We start from the raw sequence: 17,741 nt of genomic DNA, 5'->3' as shown, positions 1-17,741 counted from the left end.
ACGTTTATTTTCTATACTATGAGGCGCGATTTTAAAATTCCGTTTCACTAAAGAAGAAAGAAACGAAAAATTATTTCACCAGTTTGAATAACACATAACGATCTACGATGAATGTGTTAGCCTTATCGTACCTCATGGTACAGGCAGTTACCATTAGTGCATGGTCGATACAGGAGCCAATTCTCATATACCAGAATGAAAAAGGGAATAGGAAACTAATGTGCGTATCAGAGGATGATGGTAGCGGTTTATCCTGGAAAATAGATAGTGATATATTTGATAGTACATCTAGTAAGTTTTCAACGACAGTGTCTTGAATAAAAGTCGCAGTTACTTTATAATATTTGGCATATACGTACAGAGCTCCAATTTCACAATACGTACCAAGGAAGGGAGATAGATTGTGATCTAACTTCGTATGATAGTTGCATGTTAACGTGGAAAACTGAAGGTTGGCATCTAACAGATTCCAAAGAGACACCCATGGGTCCAGTGTTTGATCGTCAATGGGAAGGTTCGATCCGATAGTTTCAACGTAAATTAGTCAATACTACTTAACGTGCTTAAATTACTGACTAAACCTTTAGATTTCAGAGAGTACGGTTATTCTTATACACCAAACAATGTCCATTCGATTACTAAATTTCAAAGTTCGGGAGCTCTTGTATTTTCTCTCCGTGTTTGTGATACGGACTTTAAGATACTACTATGTCGCTCTGCAAATTACAAGGAAGATTTATGTTATAGGATGTCTTTCGCACACCTTGAATCGATGTTTAGTTTTATAATAACGGAATGTACAGTGGGTTCGTTCAACTGTGATGAGGAAACATACCACACAGTGCTAGTAATTCATTATACGTATTTATTTAGTATCACGATTCCTTTTTATAAATAATTATAGCGTAATTATATTTATTGCGGCATAGGGTCCAATATGTTTCCAGGATAAGTGGAATACATATATTCTTCAGTGGACTACAAATGATACAAAAATTGCTATAAACTTTTATACTATTACAGATCGGAACACCGATCCACCAAAATTAGTTATGGATTACCATCATGATAATAAAGAGCGAGATTCAGCTATTTCCTATCACTTATTTTTAAAAAGTGATAACAATTTGCATTTTCGATTTCACTTATGTTAGTCGGCTCACCTTGATTAATCAGAATTAATCGATGAATAAAAAATATCTACGACCGTGTAATTTTATTTTAGACAATTTTCTCCATACAACCGATTCAAAAGCAATTTTAACGAGTCCTACTTTACATCTGGACACAGCGAATCTTTGTATAGAAATGATAGTTGGCCTGTGTGAGGAATGTCAAATGGAAATAGCATTAGTCAAATCATCTAACGAAAGTAACAAGGAAAGTTTAGAAACAACCGATGGATTTACTACAAGAGCTGATAACTATAAATTTCCCATGTGGCAATATATTCGAATTAACAAGACTGTTTCTTCCGACATTGGTAGACTTGTAAAACTTAAACTAATACCAAAACTTAGGCAGAAAAGTCAGAGACCATCGTGGGCTGTGAGAAATGTTCGCATGTGTCCTCCAGTAGGTACGTCTGTGACCAGTAACTTCGACAAAATGTCAATGATATGCATATTAAACTTAAATTACCATCGCATCTTGTTCATAGACGCTATACGATATAGTGTAATCGATAATTTCGAATCAAACGTTTCCAACAAACTGTGTCAGAAACTGATACCTTACACGCCGAACTCCTTGCTGGACAAGAAAGATCTCGTAGAGAATTTGCATTGCCCCGAGGGCAAGGTGGGGCCCTATTGTTCTATAAGTTGCCAACATCATTTAAACGTCAGTGTGGACTGCAAAGGAATTAAAATTTGCAACGCAACGAGTTGTAAATGTCCACCAGGATTTATGGGGAATAATTGCGAAGCTAGTAAAGACTGCGCATTGTAATGAGGATAAGTAACGAGAGACGACAATTTTCCTTAACGAATCTTATTTGCAGAATGTCCTATCGGTCAATATGGATATAATTGCAAGGAAACCTGTGGTTTCTGTTCTACAGGCAATTGTAGTTTTATAACGGGACACTGTAAATCTGGTTGCGATAATTCCATACGATATCACGTACCACCCTTTTGTAAAATAGGTAAGCGATTGATATTCGCAATGTGGCAACGATATAAATACCAATGAATTTGTTCAAGCCGTGGATTATCCTCCACCACCTAACATCGAATTTGTCAATGAAACAACCGTACGCGCGACTCTGCCAGTGCCAGAGATGTACAAGATGATAATTTCTAGATATGGATTTGCTATATGGGTAATTAGAATGGTTTCGAATATACTACGCTTTCGTTTCAATTTAAGATAGGAAAGTAGTATTTTGTTTCTATTAGAAAGAGGGACAAACTTATCCGATTGGAAGCTATACCAAGATAGTTAACGATACATCAACGATGGTTGGCTACACCGATGACTTAGAACCCGGCGTTTCTTACAGAATTTCTTGTTCACTGTACGTTAACGATGATTCCACGCCTATAACCGGTGGATGGAAGAATTTCACAACACGTTGCATTTGTGAGCTATCGTTGAATTTAATACACCCCCCTCCTCGGCAATTATCGATTCAACAATAGATATTAAATCATGAAATGTTTCAGGGGCTCCCACATTCGACATAGAAATAAGGAATACTAGTTTCATATTGAAGAACCACCGAGAAGTAACGTACAATATTAATCGCATAATATTTTAGCTGCTTCTGGAACAAAGAAATGTTTCGAGCGAAATTACGTTTTCACAAGATTTTTTTACATCGGTCAATTCTCTGTTCGATTCAACGAATTTTTATTGGAAACATTTTTTTTTTCTTAAGCTATCAGGTTGAATGAAAATATCATGTCATCCAGAGTATACGTGGATCAACTACCTGACAAATATACTCCATTGGTTGAAAATGTCTTGTGTTACTTGTGTTTCTTAGGAAACGTCGTATCCTTGCCCAAATAGTACACACCATTACGACTACCTATTGACAATAAAAAAAGGACTGAAACAAATTGATAAAGGAAAGCTACCCGAATTGCCCTACGAATTTACAAAACTGACACCTGATACTAGTTACGAAATTACAATCTGGTATGAGTCGGAGCTTCTTTTTGCACGAGTGATTCAGACCTCTGACGGAGGTAATTAGAGTAATTTCTTTGATTTCATTCCTTTCACGCTATTGTTTCTATGATATCTCTATTTACATCAATAGTACCGTCACAAGTAAGGAATGTTAAAAAGACATTGTTATCAAACAAGGAAGTGGCACTGAAATGGGATCCTCCTCTGTACGCAAATGGGATCATAAGGAAATACGAAGTTGTGTTACAGGTAACTAAAAGACGCGATTCTAGGTAATTAAAGACCAATTAGCAACGTGATAATATGTTTCGAGGTCCAAACATACTTCGGCTGTGAAAATTTGAAAATTCAATCGTTAAAAAAAGACACTGTTTCTGCCTCTACTACGTCCACCAATATTACGTTCTCTAATCTGACTTCTTACGCGCGTTATGTTGGAAAAATAACAGCCTACACTTTTTATCGTGGCCTAGAAACGCAAGTCGAATTCTCTACGAATCAGTCAGGTAAAAGAAACATGCTATTTCTGACGAATTTCAAATTTTTCTGTTGCAAAGATAACGACAGCCTTTCACTTTCAGACACTCCGAGTGCAGTGTACAGCAATTTAAGATTTCAAGATTATACATTGACATGGGATGCCCCGATAGATTGCACTACCATTTCCGGCCCTATCATCGCAAAGATTCTGGTCACTGGTATTAGCAAAGCGGTATCGAGTTTCAGAACCACGGAGCAAACTGTGAAATACTCCCTCAACTTGGAACATACGTTATATGGTGGCGAAATGTACGAAGCGCGAATTTACGCTATCAGAAATTACACTGTAGTATACAACGGATTGCATTATGAGAAGCTTATATTTATCACTCCACCGAAAGGTTAGAAAGTTCAACTTAAATTTTACGCCGCGAATTCGCACGAACATTTCGTCCTAACTTCCTAATTTCGTCCTAATTTCAAATAGCTCCGCCGTCCGTAAAGCAATTAGAAATCTATGAAATCGACTGGAAATCGAAGAACGTGCACTTGAGATGGCTAAAGCCAGAACCACCGACTAATGGAGAAATACGACATTACATAGTAAGCATTTGTCATAGGAATTGCGAGGTCAAGTTGAAGATACTGCCATCGGAGTATTGTAAACTGTGGGATAAATACATCTGCGCAATCATCGATCAGTCCCATCAACCAGTTGATTTCATTACGGTATGCAGAGATGCCACCTGTTGCTCTATGATTAATCTCGACGCGATAACAACTAATATGTTTTAGGTTTCCGCTGTGAATGTAAATGTGACAACTCCTAGCCCGTTATCGTCCGTATCGATTATGTGGAACGAGATTAAGCCAGAAGCGCCGGAAATTATCGTCGAAGCTCTCGAGAAAGGAGCGGTGAACCTGACCTGGTCCCACCCTTGGAAAACAAATGGGCGTATCCAGAAATTCGTGATAAGCGCGGAAATGACATCGTCCGATCTGAGAATGCTAATTGAACGATCGCAAAAAAGCACTCTTTATGAATATCATATCGTAGAATATCAATTACAGTACAATAAGAAACTGCATCTATTGCCCTCGTCTACTTACAAAATTTCTATTCGAGCTGTTACGAATACAGAGACGTATGGTGAGAGAAAAGTGATAGACGTGAATACGTCTTTAGCCATGCGATTCGAGAGAGAGTTAACGATGGAAGTGTCTAACGCAGACTCGACGATCTTGTTGCACATTCCTGCCGTTCTGAACGACACACGCCACAGTATAACAAACGTTGTTGTAAAAGGTTCACAGGCTTGTCAAAGTTACGTAGAATTGAGTCCATATATACGTCGGAAAGCGGATATCAAACCTAACGAGATCGCGTGGTATGCCGCCAGGTTTTCTGTAAGTATTCCACTGCTTTATCGTAATGCTTCTTTCGTTTCCATAAAACCAATCACACGTACAATCATACTAAAAGGTATTTTTCGTCGAACAAACTTTCACTGCCGCAACAGACCGACGAGTTTGCCAATAAAGAATTCACGATAGGGGATAACAAGCTTTACGGTAACGTCACAAATTGTCCACTAAAGCCACTCCAGTCCTACGTAATAGTGGTTATTGTATTACCCGAAGAAGGATGGACGAACGATCAGATTCTAGTCGCAAAAACGACGTCGATTTATATCCGTGAAGTACCGAAGCGATACGACGAGGCGTGGCTTATTGCTATCATTGCGATATTTCTTGCCATTGGGATCTTAGAAATCTTTCGAGTTTGTCGAAGGTATGATCAACTTTTCTCCCGATATTTACGGACAGATTCGTTATTTACAATTTGTCGCGTTCCTCTTAGAAGACGAAGGAGATCTTTGAAGAAGCTTATCGTACAAGAGAAAATATCCTTCGTACAAAAAACCGGAAATCTCGATATAGAGTCAATGTCGTTGGGCTCTAAACAATTTTCAATTAATACGCTCGCTTCGAATGCTAAACACTGTATATCGCGTGGAAGCACACCTTGCGGTGACGGCGACACGGTGCATATCATAGACACTGATCAGAGAGAAGAACAAATGTCTCTGATAAAGGTGGAGGACTTGGAGGATTACGTGAAGCGGGCGATAAATTCTGGATTGCTCGATAGACAATTCGATGTAAGTCTTTCGATATTTTAGATGATTTACGATGATTCTCGTTGATATTCAGACAGCACGATTTTCAAGGTATTATTGCTCTATTGCTTACAACAGTCTTATTGAATTAATCACGACACCTCTCCTAGTTGGTAGAAACATACATTTTATAATATTTATTTAACACATGTAGTTTTTTAAATGATAATTCATAAAGTAAATAAAGACGAAATTTAAAGTTCCAAAAATATTTGAACAGCGAGTAAGTTACATCGGGTTTGTATTAATTTTATGTCGAACATCATGGTGCCTGAATATTAATAAAAATCACTGTATAAGAGATGTAACAAATATCGTAAAGATATATTTAAATTGCGAGAAAGATGCTTCCAAGAGGTCAAACGAGTCCGTCTGAGTACGGGATGTTACCGCAGAACAAATCGAAGAATCGATACGGAAATCTCATAGCATGTACGTAAACTGTTCCGACATGTTTAACCAAGCTAAATATTTCACTGTTTAATTGAGCTAAAATGCTAATCAATGCTGGTATTCTGCAGACGATGCAAATCGGGTGATACTAGAAAAACTTCCAGACGATCCTTATTCGGATTATATTAACGCCACTTACATCAAGGTAGCAAGTTTTGATAAGATAAAAACACATGATTTTTACCTTGATAAAAAATTGTAACGATAAACGTTGAATTATTGTAAAAGGGCTGCAAAGAGAAGTTTTACATAGCTACGCAAGGTCCAAAGCCGAATACGGTCATCGATTTCTGGAGAATGATCTGGCAAAAAGAAAGCTACATAATTTGCATGGTTACGAACTTATCCGAAGAAGGAAAGGTAAGATGTGCCAAAACTGAAAGGCAGTCTGTGACACACGAAGACTACACATGGAAAATATGACGAGTCCACTTTTGTTGATTTTTTGGCTTTCATTCCTTTCAGTGGCTAAAGATGGAATTTAATATTTTTTTTTTTTTAGTAAAATTAAGAGCGAATCCTAATGATAGAATTTATTGATCACAAAGGCTTTGTACATTTATATATTAATAACTTGTTTCCTCTGTTTTCCTTCAATTACAAATCATATCCATTTCAACATGCTCCATATCATAAATTCTCACAGACAAAATGCGAACAGTATTGGCCTGACACTGGAAAAAGGAAAACGTACGGCGATATAACTGTTTTGAACGCCAGGCAGGATGTGTTCGCACATTTTACATTTCGTACCCTATACGTGACGTATAGAGACGAAGCCCGTAAGGTAACAAACGATATTCAACGAAAAGATCAATATCTTAGAAATCTATATCTCGTTGAAATATTTTCGAACGATGTTTAACAATTAGATCCAGCAGTTGCACTACACAACATGGCCAGATCATGACATACCGTTGTCCACACATTCTATGATAACATATCTAAAGAAACTCTTGATAACACCACCAGGAAATGGACCAGTGGTGGTCCACTGTAGCGCAGGGGTCGGAAGAACTGGAATTGTAATTTTATGCGACATTTGCCTTCGTCGTGCGATCGCAGAAGGGGTAAAATATCTTTCAAGAATATTCTCGAACCTGTCGGAAGCTGAGCAATATTTTTGAAAAATATTTTCAGGCTGTAGACGTGTTCGCCGAAATGAAAGCTCTCAGGTCTCAACGGCCCAATATGGTAAACAACAAGCAACAGTATTTATTTGCCCATTTATTACTCGTCGAATGTCTACTTTGTTCTTCAACATCTTTACCATGCGACGAATCTCTACCACTCAAAATTAAGAAAGTTAAAGAACAACTGGTGACTCAACGAGACAGGTATTTTTCAGGGTCTATGTCTACTACAATCCAAAGTAAAATAGTTATAGTACAAAAATTCACATTTAAGTTGGTTTAAGTGATTTTGATCTGAAATAACCATTATAAATGATTCAGACCTTTTTCATTGCTGGTAAACGGTATTTTAGTATTGGTGACAGAAATTGTTTTTAGTCATCTGTAACCATTATCAATGACAAGGTTTTATATGGTTATCGATAATCATTATAGATAATTTAAAGCGAACATTGTATAATGAAAATCTTTTTCATCTTGATTTCGAGCATCTTTAATAACATTACTGAACAATTCATGTTTCGTTCTACTTAAAACGATAGCTAAAGATTTTATTAAAGATATACAAAACCTAGTCAAACACTGATTTAAAAAGATGAATAAACGTTGTGTATAAAAAGATATTGTAAAAACAGTTTAGAGAAAATGGCTTGGCACGACAAAGTACTTCGATCACCGATCAATCAAACGTTGCTATCGGAACGCAATCTTGCCAAAAGAAGATTCCCAGAGTTACTTCCAGGTTTGGAATAATTTCATCGCTTCTTATACATTTCCATATTTTCTCAACGCCTGAGCAATAACGCGGCAATTCTTTCACAGCGAAAGTCAACAGAGTGTATTTAAAAAGATATCCACCGACAGATGAGAACAGCGATTACATATCCGCTGTTTATGTGGACGGTGTAAGATTACAAAATCAGTATATAGCTACGCAACTACCATTGCCTGGGACATTTAGCGATTTCTGGAGGATGGTGGCCGAGTATAAGGTGGAGCTAATCGTCATGTTACAATCGCCAGATTTGGAAGATACGGTATACCATTGGACCGCTAAAAAGGCACAAGCGATTAGTCAGAAGTTATATTGAAATTAACTCTTTTATAGACGTGCTGTCCCATTGTTAGAAACGGTGAATTTAAACCAGTACCATATATAAACATTCGAACGAAGGAACTCGATGAATTTGAGCACTATATACTGCAGAAGTTAACACTCGTCGATAATTCGGAGGTGAGTTACGCTATTGTTTTTAAAATCTTCTGTTTACCATCTCGGGACATCTGAGAGAATTGAAGATCGACAGAAAATTTCTTCACGCTATTTTCGTTTTCTTCTCGTTCGATTTATAATAATTACACATTATTTCATAACAGCCCATGGTCATCATAAATAAAAAAATATTAGGTAGGATATCTTAATTAAGTATAACGGTATAGCACTCGTCTGAAGCGAAACGTATCACCTTGTACATTATTTCATTCAGAAACCTGCTGTCGAACAAGAGATAACAATCTTGTGCTCCACGGAATGGCAACCTGGCAGAAACAAAGACCCACCTGAAACCATAGCGTTAGTGACATTGTGGCAAGCAATGCAAAAAATGTTAAAAGGAGACGGACCTATCGCTGTTCTTTGCCAGTAAGGCTATGTTGAAACTTCATAAATATCTTTATACACATATGTCGATTATCGTGAAATGCGCTAAAGAATCTATTTGAAATTAGCGACGGCGTAACTGGCTGTGGGCTTTACCTAGCCTTAAGTTTCCTTTTGGAGAGAATGACTATAGAAAAGGAATGTGACGTTTGTTTGGCAATTCGCGCGATTGGAACATTGAACCCCGATTTTATCAAATCTTCGGTAAATTTATTAAAAAATTACTAAAGATTACTATCTCTTGATAATGTTAAGATTGCAATGGTATACGATGTATATTTTTGTTCTAGGAACATATTAAATACCTGTACGATGCAGCCACGGTATATTTAAAGTACTTGGAAACCAATGTGAAGCGTGAATAGCCTTACCATTTAATCGAACACAGTAGATTCGATTTGTTACATAAATCAACTCGAGTAACTTCTACAAGTCGTAACCGCTTTCCTAACATGTGTATCGTTCAAACTATAAATTACATCATTGTGTAATTACTTAATACTAAAAAGTCCTGTCTTTTAATTTTCACATTTTCACATACTTTAGTGTCCAAGGCAAACGACTTTCGTTCTTACGAATGCTATCATGATACATCATAATATACATCAGTATCAATGACCTCGTCATAAAATGATTTCTTCCATGCCGCAAATTACATATATCCTTTATTCAAAGAAGCATCTTCCTCTCGTTAAATAATCGCAATAAATTAATCGTAATTAATAGAAGTTCGACGGATACATTAAAACATGGATCTCAACAAACGTTTACAGAGAAAAAGATGACGGACAATTATTGAAAATGTACTTACAAAATTCGAGGAGTGAGAGTCACCTTTCACTAGGGGCCATTAATCTGCTTAAATTTGCATCGTGTGCAAAATATAACGGTGACGCCATCATACACGTTTTCGCGCCAAATTTCAGCTAGTCGAAACGTTCCGTTCCCGCCGATATTATAACACCGCCAGGTATAACATTCGAACTGAACGATAAAATAACAATCTCATAGTTTCTTTTCTATTTCAAATGCCACATACATGGCGAATTATTCGATCAAATTAAAGTTTAATAATGCAAATTTCGATTTGGACACTATGTAGAATATAACGTAAATAGAAGGCTATGGTAGAGACAACTTACATTTTACTCTGAATTCATTGATCTTGTGACAGGATTAAGAAAAATTATTCATTGTCTGGCTTTTCTTGATGATAGTATCAGGTAAACGGAACGGAATATCGTAGAGAGAATGGAAAAATGTGAAAAAAAAAAGAAAGAAAATACGGAACGTGGTGTGGTCGTGCTTCCCTTCCTCCAGTCGGCAGCTTACACGAATGGCCAACAGAGGGTGCGTCAGTAGCGCCGATAACTCGTAATCACGAAAGGTATACGTCGCGCTGCTGTAAACGTCGATCTCCGCGGATATCTTCACGTGCGTTCTGTGCTATTTGTGTGTCGTTGTCTGAGTGTAAAGCATCGAGAGGTGTGCAAGGTGTGGCTAACAGAGGTTTACCGGTTTATCGTTCCCGGAAAGAACCAGGCCGAAAGCAGTCGTTGGAACGTGTACTCTCACAGCAGCAGGTAAGATATTTTCATCGTTTTTCAGTGGTGGTCGTGTAAATAATGTACGCGTGTGCTTGTTTATCATGATCGTGTCGCTCTTTTGGTAATACGTCTCATCTTTCTCGATCAACTCGATTTGTTTTGTTTGACAAGCGCGAAAGATGCGGAGCACGCGTGTCATGTCTCGATTCAAGGCCAGGGAAGACATATTGGCACGTGAACAGAACCCATTAAAAAATAGACCTCCCCGACCGAACGAAATCGCGACGTTTAAATCGACCATAAGTTGCTTTACAAGTTCGCGTTAATTAAGTGGCCGTCTCATTCGTCCAGTACATTCGCCTAGCGAGTTTACGTTTGCGTGTGCTGCGTCACTCGAGCTTGCTTGTTGTTCCTTTTACGTTATATAAGGAACACGCTTTGCACGAATGTGCCACCACCATCTTTGTTGACGTAACGAAGCGCGAAATTTAACTTATTTCTGTCGCCGACGAATACAACGCACACCACGAACACGATCTCTAAATCGTCTAAACTTTGAATACTCTTTGATTTCTCTTGCTTTCTATACATTCGTTCAAAATAGTTTCTGTGGAAGGAGACTATCGAGATAACGAATTAAATGAAATTCTTACATAACGGCTGGTTATATGTTACATATTCGTATGTGTATATTTTTCTTTCAACGTGTTTCAATAAAGCTCAGTCGTACGTCGTGTTCTTTCACCGAGATGCATAATAAAATTATCAGTCGTCTAATGATCATCTTTAACAATAACCTCGTATTCGCGACACGCTATTACGCTATGAACGTTTTATAATTTAATCTATCCTGTCCACTCATTTATCCATTCACAGAACATCCGACCATGGCATATTTTCCTCCCGCTGGTCGGTTAATACGCTTTAAGATGTGACTTCCCAAGTAGCATTATCGAATCACGTTTTCGATACTGATGTAACTCGTTTACCGACCATAAACATATATTTATGTCGTATCAATTAAGATTTCCCATCGATGTGATTTAAACTTTGTTCGGACAAAAGACATTGCATTTCCAATGGGTCTTTCATCGAGCACCGTCTCGTCTCGAGACCTATTTTACACGATATCTTGTCCGCCTGATAAAACGATACAATCCAAGGCGTTAACAAATGAAGATCACAGGAAAAAACTTGATAAGTACTTTCTTGTTCATTTTTTTATTTTAATTTCATCCTATTATTGTAAAGAATCTGCTGCCAGGTCCAAAGGTGGAAACTTTTTCAAAATAACTGGTGGACTAATTTATTAATTATAAACCAATTATAAACTTTTTATTAAAAATTAAAGGTGTTAAGAATTTTAATATCTTTGGTATTTTATCACTGCTACATATTTAAAATTACGAACAGGATAGGAAAACATATCTGCAGTCTCGAAGCCGAATAGGAAAATAATTTTGATAGCACGAGATTGGATTTCAGAGCTGCTTTCTTATAAAGGATGGAAATATGACTTATCGTGTTCTTCGCCTGTACTCTTCAAACATTTTCCCGACTTGTCCTTCTCGTTTTTGTCAGTCTCTCTCATAGTTTTATATCATTGTCCAACCCTCGTGGCAAATTCATGGATATTCCAAATAATTTGTTGGTCGTTCGATGGCCCAAACTGACGATTCGTGCCAGCAGTCATTGGACATGTCCACGAAAATCAGGCAACTATCGTACGATTTCACGACGGTCTCTCGTTACCGTTCCATCCGCAGGTTTCACGTTTAAACTGGCAAGCGATCGTCGCAGGATCGGGATGGCGTGGCAACAAAGACCTTATTCCTTCTGTTCGCGGATCGACGTCGTACAATTGCGTCTAACTCCGACAATCGATCCGACCGTGGCCCAACTTGACAGCAATTTAAAATCGCTTCTCCTCCTGTGAGCCGTACCAAGTGCACCGCCACAAACTATCATTCTCCCACGAGACGTTGTAGACCTTCTTCCGCTTCTTTTACCAGGCGTTATTATGCGGACGCGTTGCTACGTCTAATCATAGAATAAAAGAATAAGTAATCGAATAAAACTTGAAACACACGAAACAGACGATTTTTCGAAAAAAAAAGAACACCGAAGATATAGAATTCGAAAAAAACATCGATGAAGATGAATCGACGAAAAGTGAAAGCACCATCTTTTCAGGAGAAATGGCGATCTCTTCGCCCAAATGCGCCAAGGGCAGCGAAATGGAAACGACGACAAGAAGTTGGATAGCGAGACCGATTTTAAACCACGACTTCATTGCTGATCTACCTCTTGAGCTTGTCTACGTGGGTTTACTTAAAAGGAAAGAGGACATCTCGATCGCGATTAAGAGTATCTCTTCCGTTCTGCCAGGTTTCCATCATCTGAAACGTTGCTCCTCAAACAAGTTGCTGTTGGCGCCGGTAGACTCTAGAAAATTATTAGCGGAAACGGAAGACTGCAAGGAATCCAAGGAAGAATTTACTTTGACTCAAGACAAACTGAAAATGATATTAACGGAAAGAGGATTTAACTTATCCTTATTGGAAGATGACTTTCATACAGCGAAAGTGCCAGCGAGAGCAGCCAAAACGAAAGCACAAGCTGCGCGGGCCTCGAGCATTTGGCCTTTGAACTTTCATCCAGATCCTAACATCGAACGACTGGTCGATGGATCGGTTTTCACGGAACATCAATTGGTTCTTATAGAGAGGTACATGAACGTTGTGGTAGAGGCAGCCAGATTAGAAGCTGTCGGCGACTCGAATTGTAACGGCAGCGCGGTGATCGTTGACCCAGTGGATGGAAGAATCCTTGCGGTCGCAGCCTCGAAAATCGATCGGCATCCAATGTGGCACGCAGCTATGTTGGCCGTAGACCTCGTTGCCAGACTTCAAGGTGGAGGAGCTTGGAAATTCGGGGAAAGATTGGAACAGAAGGGTACCGATGATTCGGAAACTTCTGAATCTTCCGCCAACAGAGACGCAGAAAATAAAATGACCAAGGAAATGAGAATCAAGAGGAAATATGTCGAAGAAGCTCCACTTTGCTATCCAGAAACGCTATCGAAAATTAGCCTTCCAAAGGAAGAATGTTTGCAATCTACTGAAATTCGACGAGGACGCAGGAATAACGGTTCAACGAAAACGATGGATTCTAGGACAGTTGAACAGACTGAAGCAGCAGACACGAAAAAATGTGGTCCTTATTTATGTACAGGATACTGGACCTTCTTGTTAAGGGAGCCGTGTCCTCTTTGCGCTATGGCACTCTTGCACTCTAGGGTTTTAAGAATATTCTACGGTGTCCCGAATAGAAATACAGGCGTGTTAGGGTCCAAGACGGTCTTACATGCTGTACCAGGGTTGAATCATCGATATCAAGTTTGGAGTGGCGTTCTGGAACAAGAATGTCGACAAGCGTTGCAAGAAATCGAGCACAGAAATATGAATTGACTCACACGGCGTATTCGTAATGATTAATGGCTATTTTCTAGCAAGCTATGATTCGTGGAACCATTTAACATTGTCGCTCTGTTACAGACATTTTGTACGTTTGAAGAATTAAAAACATTGAAGAAAATCCTGTACGTGTTTGGATACGATCCACCATGTACGATCATGATTTTTGTAACCTTTGGCAATGACGTTGACGAAAGATCTCTATCCTTGGCACTGCTTCGAAGTAAGTTAGTAGAGTCGTGATGCAGTGATATCAATGTACCAACCGGTTTATAATTTCAATCAAAAGCAGACGACGCAGAAGATCTTACACGTGGTTCGGACGTGCGTTCGTCCATTATGAGGCAGATATATGTATGACCTTGGTGTCTTAGTATAATTTGCAAGAACAGAGGTCTCTACTCGTGGTTGATACTAGACTCCTTCGTCTATTCGACGAGTTAATACTTACGTCTGTTATACAATCACATGTTCCTAACCGAACAATCGTAAAAGTCGTTCTTTTTTTTTCCAATACATCCGCGTCGCTCAAATTAAACCTGATTAAATATCGAGATGATTTCCAGCCGAAGAATATAGAAACAACGTTAATGATTTTTTAACATCTCTTATGTTCAACTTTTACAGATGTACGATCGATAAATTTAGTTATTCATAAGTGACAATTACTTAGAGACAAGAATATTTACCTCGAAAAAACACGATGCATGTTCATTGATTAAGACGATTCTGTTTAGCGCATTACGTCATGTTTGAAAAAAAAAAAAAATAAATTATCCACAGCTTCAGGGAACTATTTTAAACTTCAAATCGAAATTATTAAGATAAATTACCATGGTATGCGCATTCCCTTGATCGCTTGCATAAGTGATCCTAGAAAGACGTTGAAAATAATTCCGTCGTCGACGCAAGTCTATTATTTCATATAGAGCGAATAGTTTGCCTGACGAACGAACAATCTTGTTCGTTGAAGGAGCGAAATACACTTCACGGTAGCAAGAGACAAGGTCGCGAAGTAATTCACCGTCGGTGGTCGTTGATCTCGTAGGATCGGTCGAAACGTCGTCATAAGTTCCTCAGAGAGTTCCTTGCCGCAGTCGTGCGGATCACTCGGGCTTGACGTGCTAGTGTCGTTGATACGACGATACTCGTAGTTCTGCGGAGCTTTCCTGCACAAGACACGCACCGTTTAATTTGTGTGGAACCGAGTAGCGCGTATAACAATGACCTCGCGGATTAACTTCAATCAGCGAAACTTCAGACGTCTAACCCCGTTGAGCTGGCCAGCTTTGCTGAACGGATGTACGTGCAAAGATGCGGAGAACAACGTGGAAGACGCTTAGGAGAAAATGATGGTACAGAAAATTAGGAAACATGACGATTCGTTTGTCAGTCGACGAGCAGGATGAGTGGCGCTTCAACGTAACTTGGCTGCTGTGCTTTCCACGAAAAGCTATCGGTGTGCAAGATTTCGTCGTGTAAATCAGAATTAAGCTAAATAGCGATAAACGAGACACTGTTAGTATATCTTTCGATAAAAGTGACTTTCCTTTCTTTTTCTTTTTTTCTTTTTTTTCTTTTTTTTTTTTTGTAATGATTGGAAAATACCGATCTTGTGTGTTCAACGTATTCGATCGCGTACAAAGTTGACGTTTATGGAAAGTTCCCTAGACGACTCGGCCAACACCTGTTCCGTGGACGTATATTGATTTTGTTGTTTCAGGTTCTACTTCTACGATATTAGTTTATCTCGTCGATTTTCTGGGACGAAGCTTAGCGGCACTCTGAACAACCTGAAAGTTTAAGGATTGCTGCCACAGATCAGTCTGGAAGCTCGTTCGACGTAAAGGAAACACTCTGATAAATCATCTTCGTCTAATTCTCCAGAATCTCTATGCAAACACATTTTCGCGTAGCTACAAGAAGCTCTAATAACGATTAACAGTTGTTCCACGTTCTTCGTTGCACCGGCTGGCACGTGGCTTTGATAACGTTACCCGGAAGCGCATCGACATCCTCTCGTCACTCAATCAACCTGTGATTGATTTAAGAAAAAAAAAAAAGAGGGACACGATTTGCGTTCCTACGATCTCGTTGGAAGTTTCGAAACGAAAACACACTTCGTCTAAAGACAGAGATAACATCTCGTGAAATAATTAATCCACGTGGCAAACAGTCATCTTTTACGACGCAACTGCTCGTCAAATCGATGTAAACGTCGTCATCGTCATCTGAAATAGCAGCGTAACTCGAGAGTCACCGTGGAGAAAGCTTGGCCCGGGATTATTCGATTACAAAAAATTTCGACGATATTCGCTCGTCAGATAGAAAAAGCAGAATAGGTCAGGTATTAATCGAAATTCGAATTCACTACGTGACCAAATACGGGACGATTTTACGAGGTAAACCAAGTCACATTTTGCTCATCAGCACTGAGTGGTTCCAATTGACGGTCGGGTCGACCCTCCAGCGTAGACACTATTGGTCAGCCTTTTAATACCGGCGGTCGCGATTGGATCAGATACCCAGATCGTTCTTAGACAGAAGACATCGCTGGAGCATTCGCTTCAAAACTTTTAACGTCGTCAGTGTCGCGCAATTTGCTGTCCGTTGACGTTCGCAAGGGTAGAGATCCGAGAGACATTCGCGCGTTCAGTTTGTTTCAGTCGGTTTAAGTCGGTCAACGGGTAGCACCGAGCCTCATAAAGATAATCAAGCAGAAGAATACGACAGCGGCAATTGTATCAGGAAATTGAGGCCTGCATCGCAACCGATTTCAAAATAAGATTCGTTTATCGTCGATATTATCAGTGAAAATTGGACATCGATATTTTCGAAAAGAAGGACGAGCTAGCCAGACGAGTATAGTTTTGAATTTTGATAACGCGTGATAAAGGTATCTCGAACGATATCCGAAGTCTCGTTCGCCAGTTGAATGGCTCAAATTTACTGGCTCTTGCTCTTCGAAAGATCTTGATCGTTAGCATTTATCATCAAGAGATAGCGAAGCGAAACATTCGGAAGAAAGAAAGAGGAGTTAATCGGTACGGAAGATTCGTGTTCTTAGTATACAACGAAGAAGACGTTGCGGGGTGAATTGTTGGAAAGAATCGTCCTTGGCCGAGTGGAAAGGACTTTGAGAAACATCGAGAAACGAAACACATTCGATTTGGTCTTACGCCACGAAGCCTCGTCTTTTTCTTCCGGATCAAGTTTATCTTTCCGTCGGCATCATGGAACGAAGGATCCTGAAAATGTGGTGACGACGTGATAGGCGAAGGCCTTCGATTATCGAGACACTATCAAGTGGTGTGAGCCATAGTCGTTAGAAAGCAAATCGAAATATATTTTACGTGTCCAGTGACACTCGCTAAGAGCGACGATCGTTTTTAACGTATCAAAACGAAACGAATTCTCATTGAAGATAAAACAAAACGAAATTACTGCCAGAAAAGCAACTCCTGATTTACGTTCTATTTTATCGAACTATAGAAAGTGTCGGCCGAACGTACAGCTTGCAATTCGTAGAACTTTTCCATATCGAAGAACCGAGGATACGTTGGACGAGAGGAAGAGAAAGAGAGTAGCTAGCAGACTGTCTTTTCGCGAGACTTTAAAATTCTCAAGGAAAATAATAACAAGATGCGTTGCAGCCAAGGTGTGGCGATGGTATT

At 39.1% G+C, this 17,741-nt stretch overlaps 2 protein-coding genes across 6 annotated transcripts; both read left to right on the top strand.

Annotated features, from left to right (window-relative positions):
• Positions 1-935: 935 nt before the first annotated feature.
• On the top strand, positions 936-9,552 carry LOC138185406 (receptor-type tyrosine-protein phosphatase mu). 3 transcript variants are annotated; one of them, XM_069124299.1, is made up of 27 exons: positions 936-1,149; positions 1,226-1,579; positions 1,661-1,930; positions 2,003-2,146; positions 2,205-2,323; positions 2,400-2,583; positions 2,667-2,728; positions 2,990-3,194; positions 3,269-3,387; positions 3,452-3,644; positions 3,720-4,019; positions 4,106-4,347; positions 4,414-5,025; positions 5,139-5,410; positions 5,483-5,780; positions 6,143-6,230; positions 6,320-6,396; positions 6,480-6,611; positions 6,898-7,038; positions 7,124-7,321; positions 7,392-7,588; positions 8,020-8,126; positions 8,207-8,421; positions 8,493-8,618; positions 8,872-9,026; positions 9,113-9,248; positions 9,335-9,552. In XM_069124299.1, exons 1-27 carry the CDS (start codon positions 1,053-1,055, stop codon positions 9,407-9,409), a joined length of 5,118 nt encoding a protein of 1,705 aa, XP_068980400.1. In that variant the 5' UTR covers positions 936-1,052; the 3' UTR covers positions 9,410-9,552. The 3 variants fall into 3 exon arrangements, with proteins under 3 accessions (XP_068980400.1, XP_068980399.1, XP_068980401.1); XM_069124298.1 differs by having other exon boundaries at positions 5,480-5,780; XM_069124300.1 differs by lacking the exons at positions 936-1,149; positions 1,226-1,579; positions 1,661-1,930; positions 2,003-2,146 and having other exon boundaries at positions 2,197-2,323; positions 2,404-2,583; positions 5,480-5,780.
• An 854-nt stretch (positions 9,553-10,406) lies between these two features.
• LOC138185412 (probable inactive tRNA-specific adenosine deaminase-like protein 3) lies at positions 10,407-17,714 on the top strand. 3 transcript variants are annotated; one of them, XM_069124321.1, is made up of 2 exons: positions 10,407-10,627; positions 12,785-14,188. In XM_069124321.1, the coding sequence occupies exon 2, from the start codon at positions 12,790-12,792 to the stop codon at positions 14,059-14,061; it is 1,272 nt and encodes a 423-aa protein (XP_068980422.1). In that variant the 5' UTR covers positions 10,407-10,627; positions 12,785-12,789; the 3' UTR covers positions 14,062-14,188. The 3 variants fall into 3 exon arrangements, 2 of the variants coding, with proteins under 2 accessions (XP_068980422.1, XP_068980421.1); XM_069124320.1 differs by having other exon boundaries at positions 12,358-14,188; XR_011174611.1 differs by lacking the exon at positions 12,785-14,188 and adding an exon at positions 15,791-17,714 and having other exon boundaries at positions 10,408-10,627.
• Positions 17,715-17,741: the final 27 nt, after the last annotated feature.

The sequence above is a fragment of the Bombus flavifrons genome, chromosome 12 (assembly GCF_040668555.2).
Source record: "Bombus flavifrons isolate JBK064 chromosome 12, iyBomFlav1_principal, whole genome shotgun sequence".
Classification (NCBI taxonomy): Eukaryota; Metazoa; Arthropoda; class Insecta; order Hymenoptera; family Apidae; genus Bombus; species Bombus flavifrons.
This window is presented reverse-complemented; position numbering and strand designations above follow the sequence as displayed.

Bases quoted from the DNA above. Each gene is read 5' to 3' on its own strand.
- LOC138185406 (XM_069124298.1), top strand. From the start codon at position 1,053: ATGGATTACCATCATGATAATAAAGAGCGAGATTCAGCTATTTCCTAT. The intron at 3,645-3,719 runs GTAAAAGAAACA...TTTCACTTTCAG, and splicing joins ATTCTCTACGAATCAGTCAG to ACACTCCGAGTGCAGTGTAC. The intron at 7,589-8,019 runs GTATTTTTCAGG...TTGTAAAAACAG, and splicing joins CTGGTGACTCAACGAGACAG to TTTAGAGAAAATGGCTTGGC.
- LOC138185412 (XM_069124321.1), top strand. From the start codon at position 12,790: ATGGCGATCTCTTCGCCCAAATGCGCCAAGGGCAGCGAAATGGAAACG.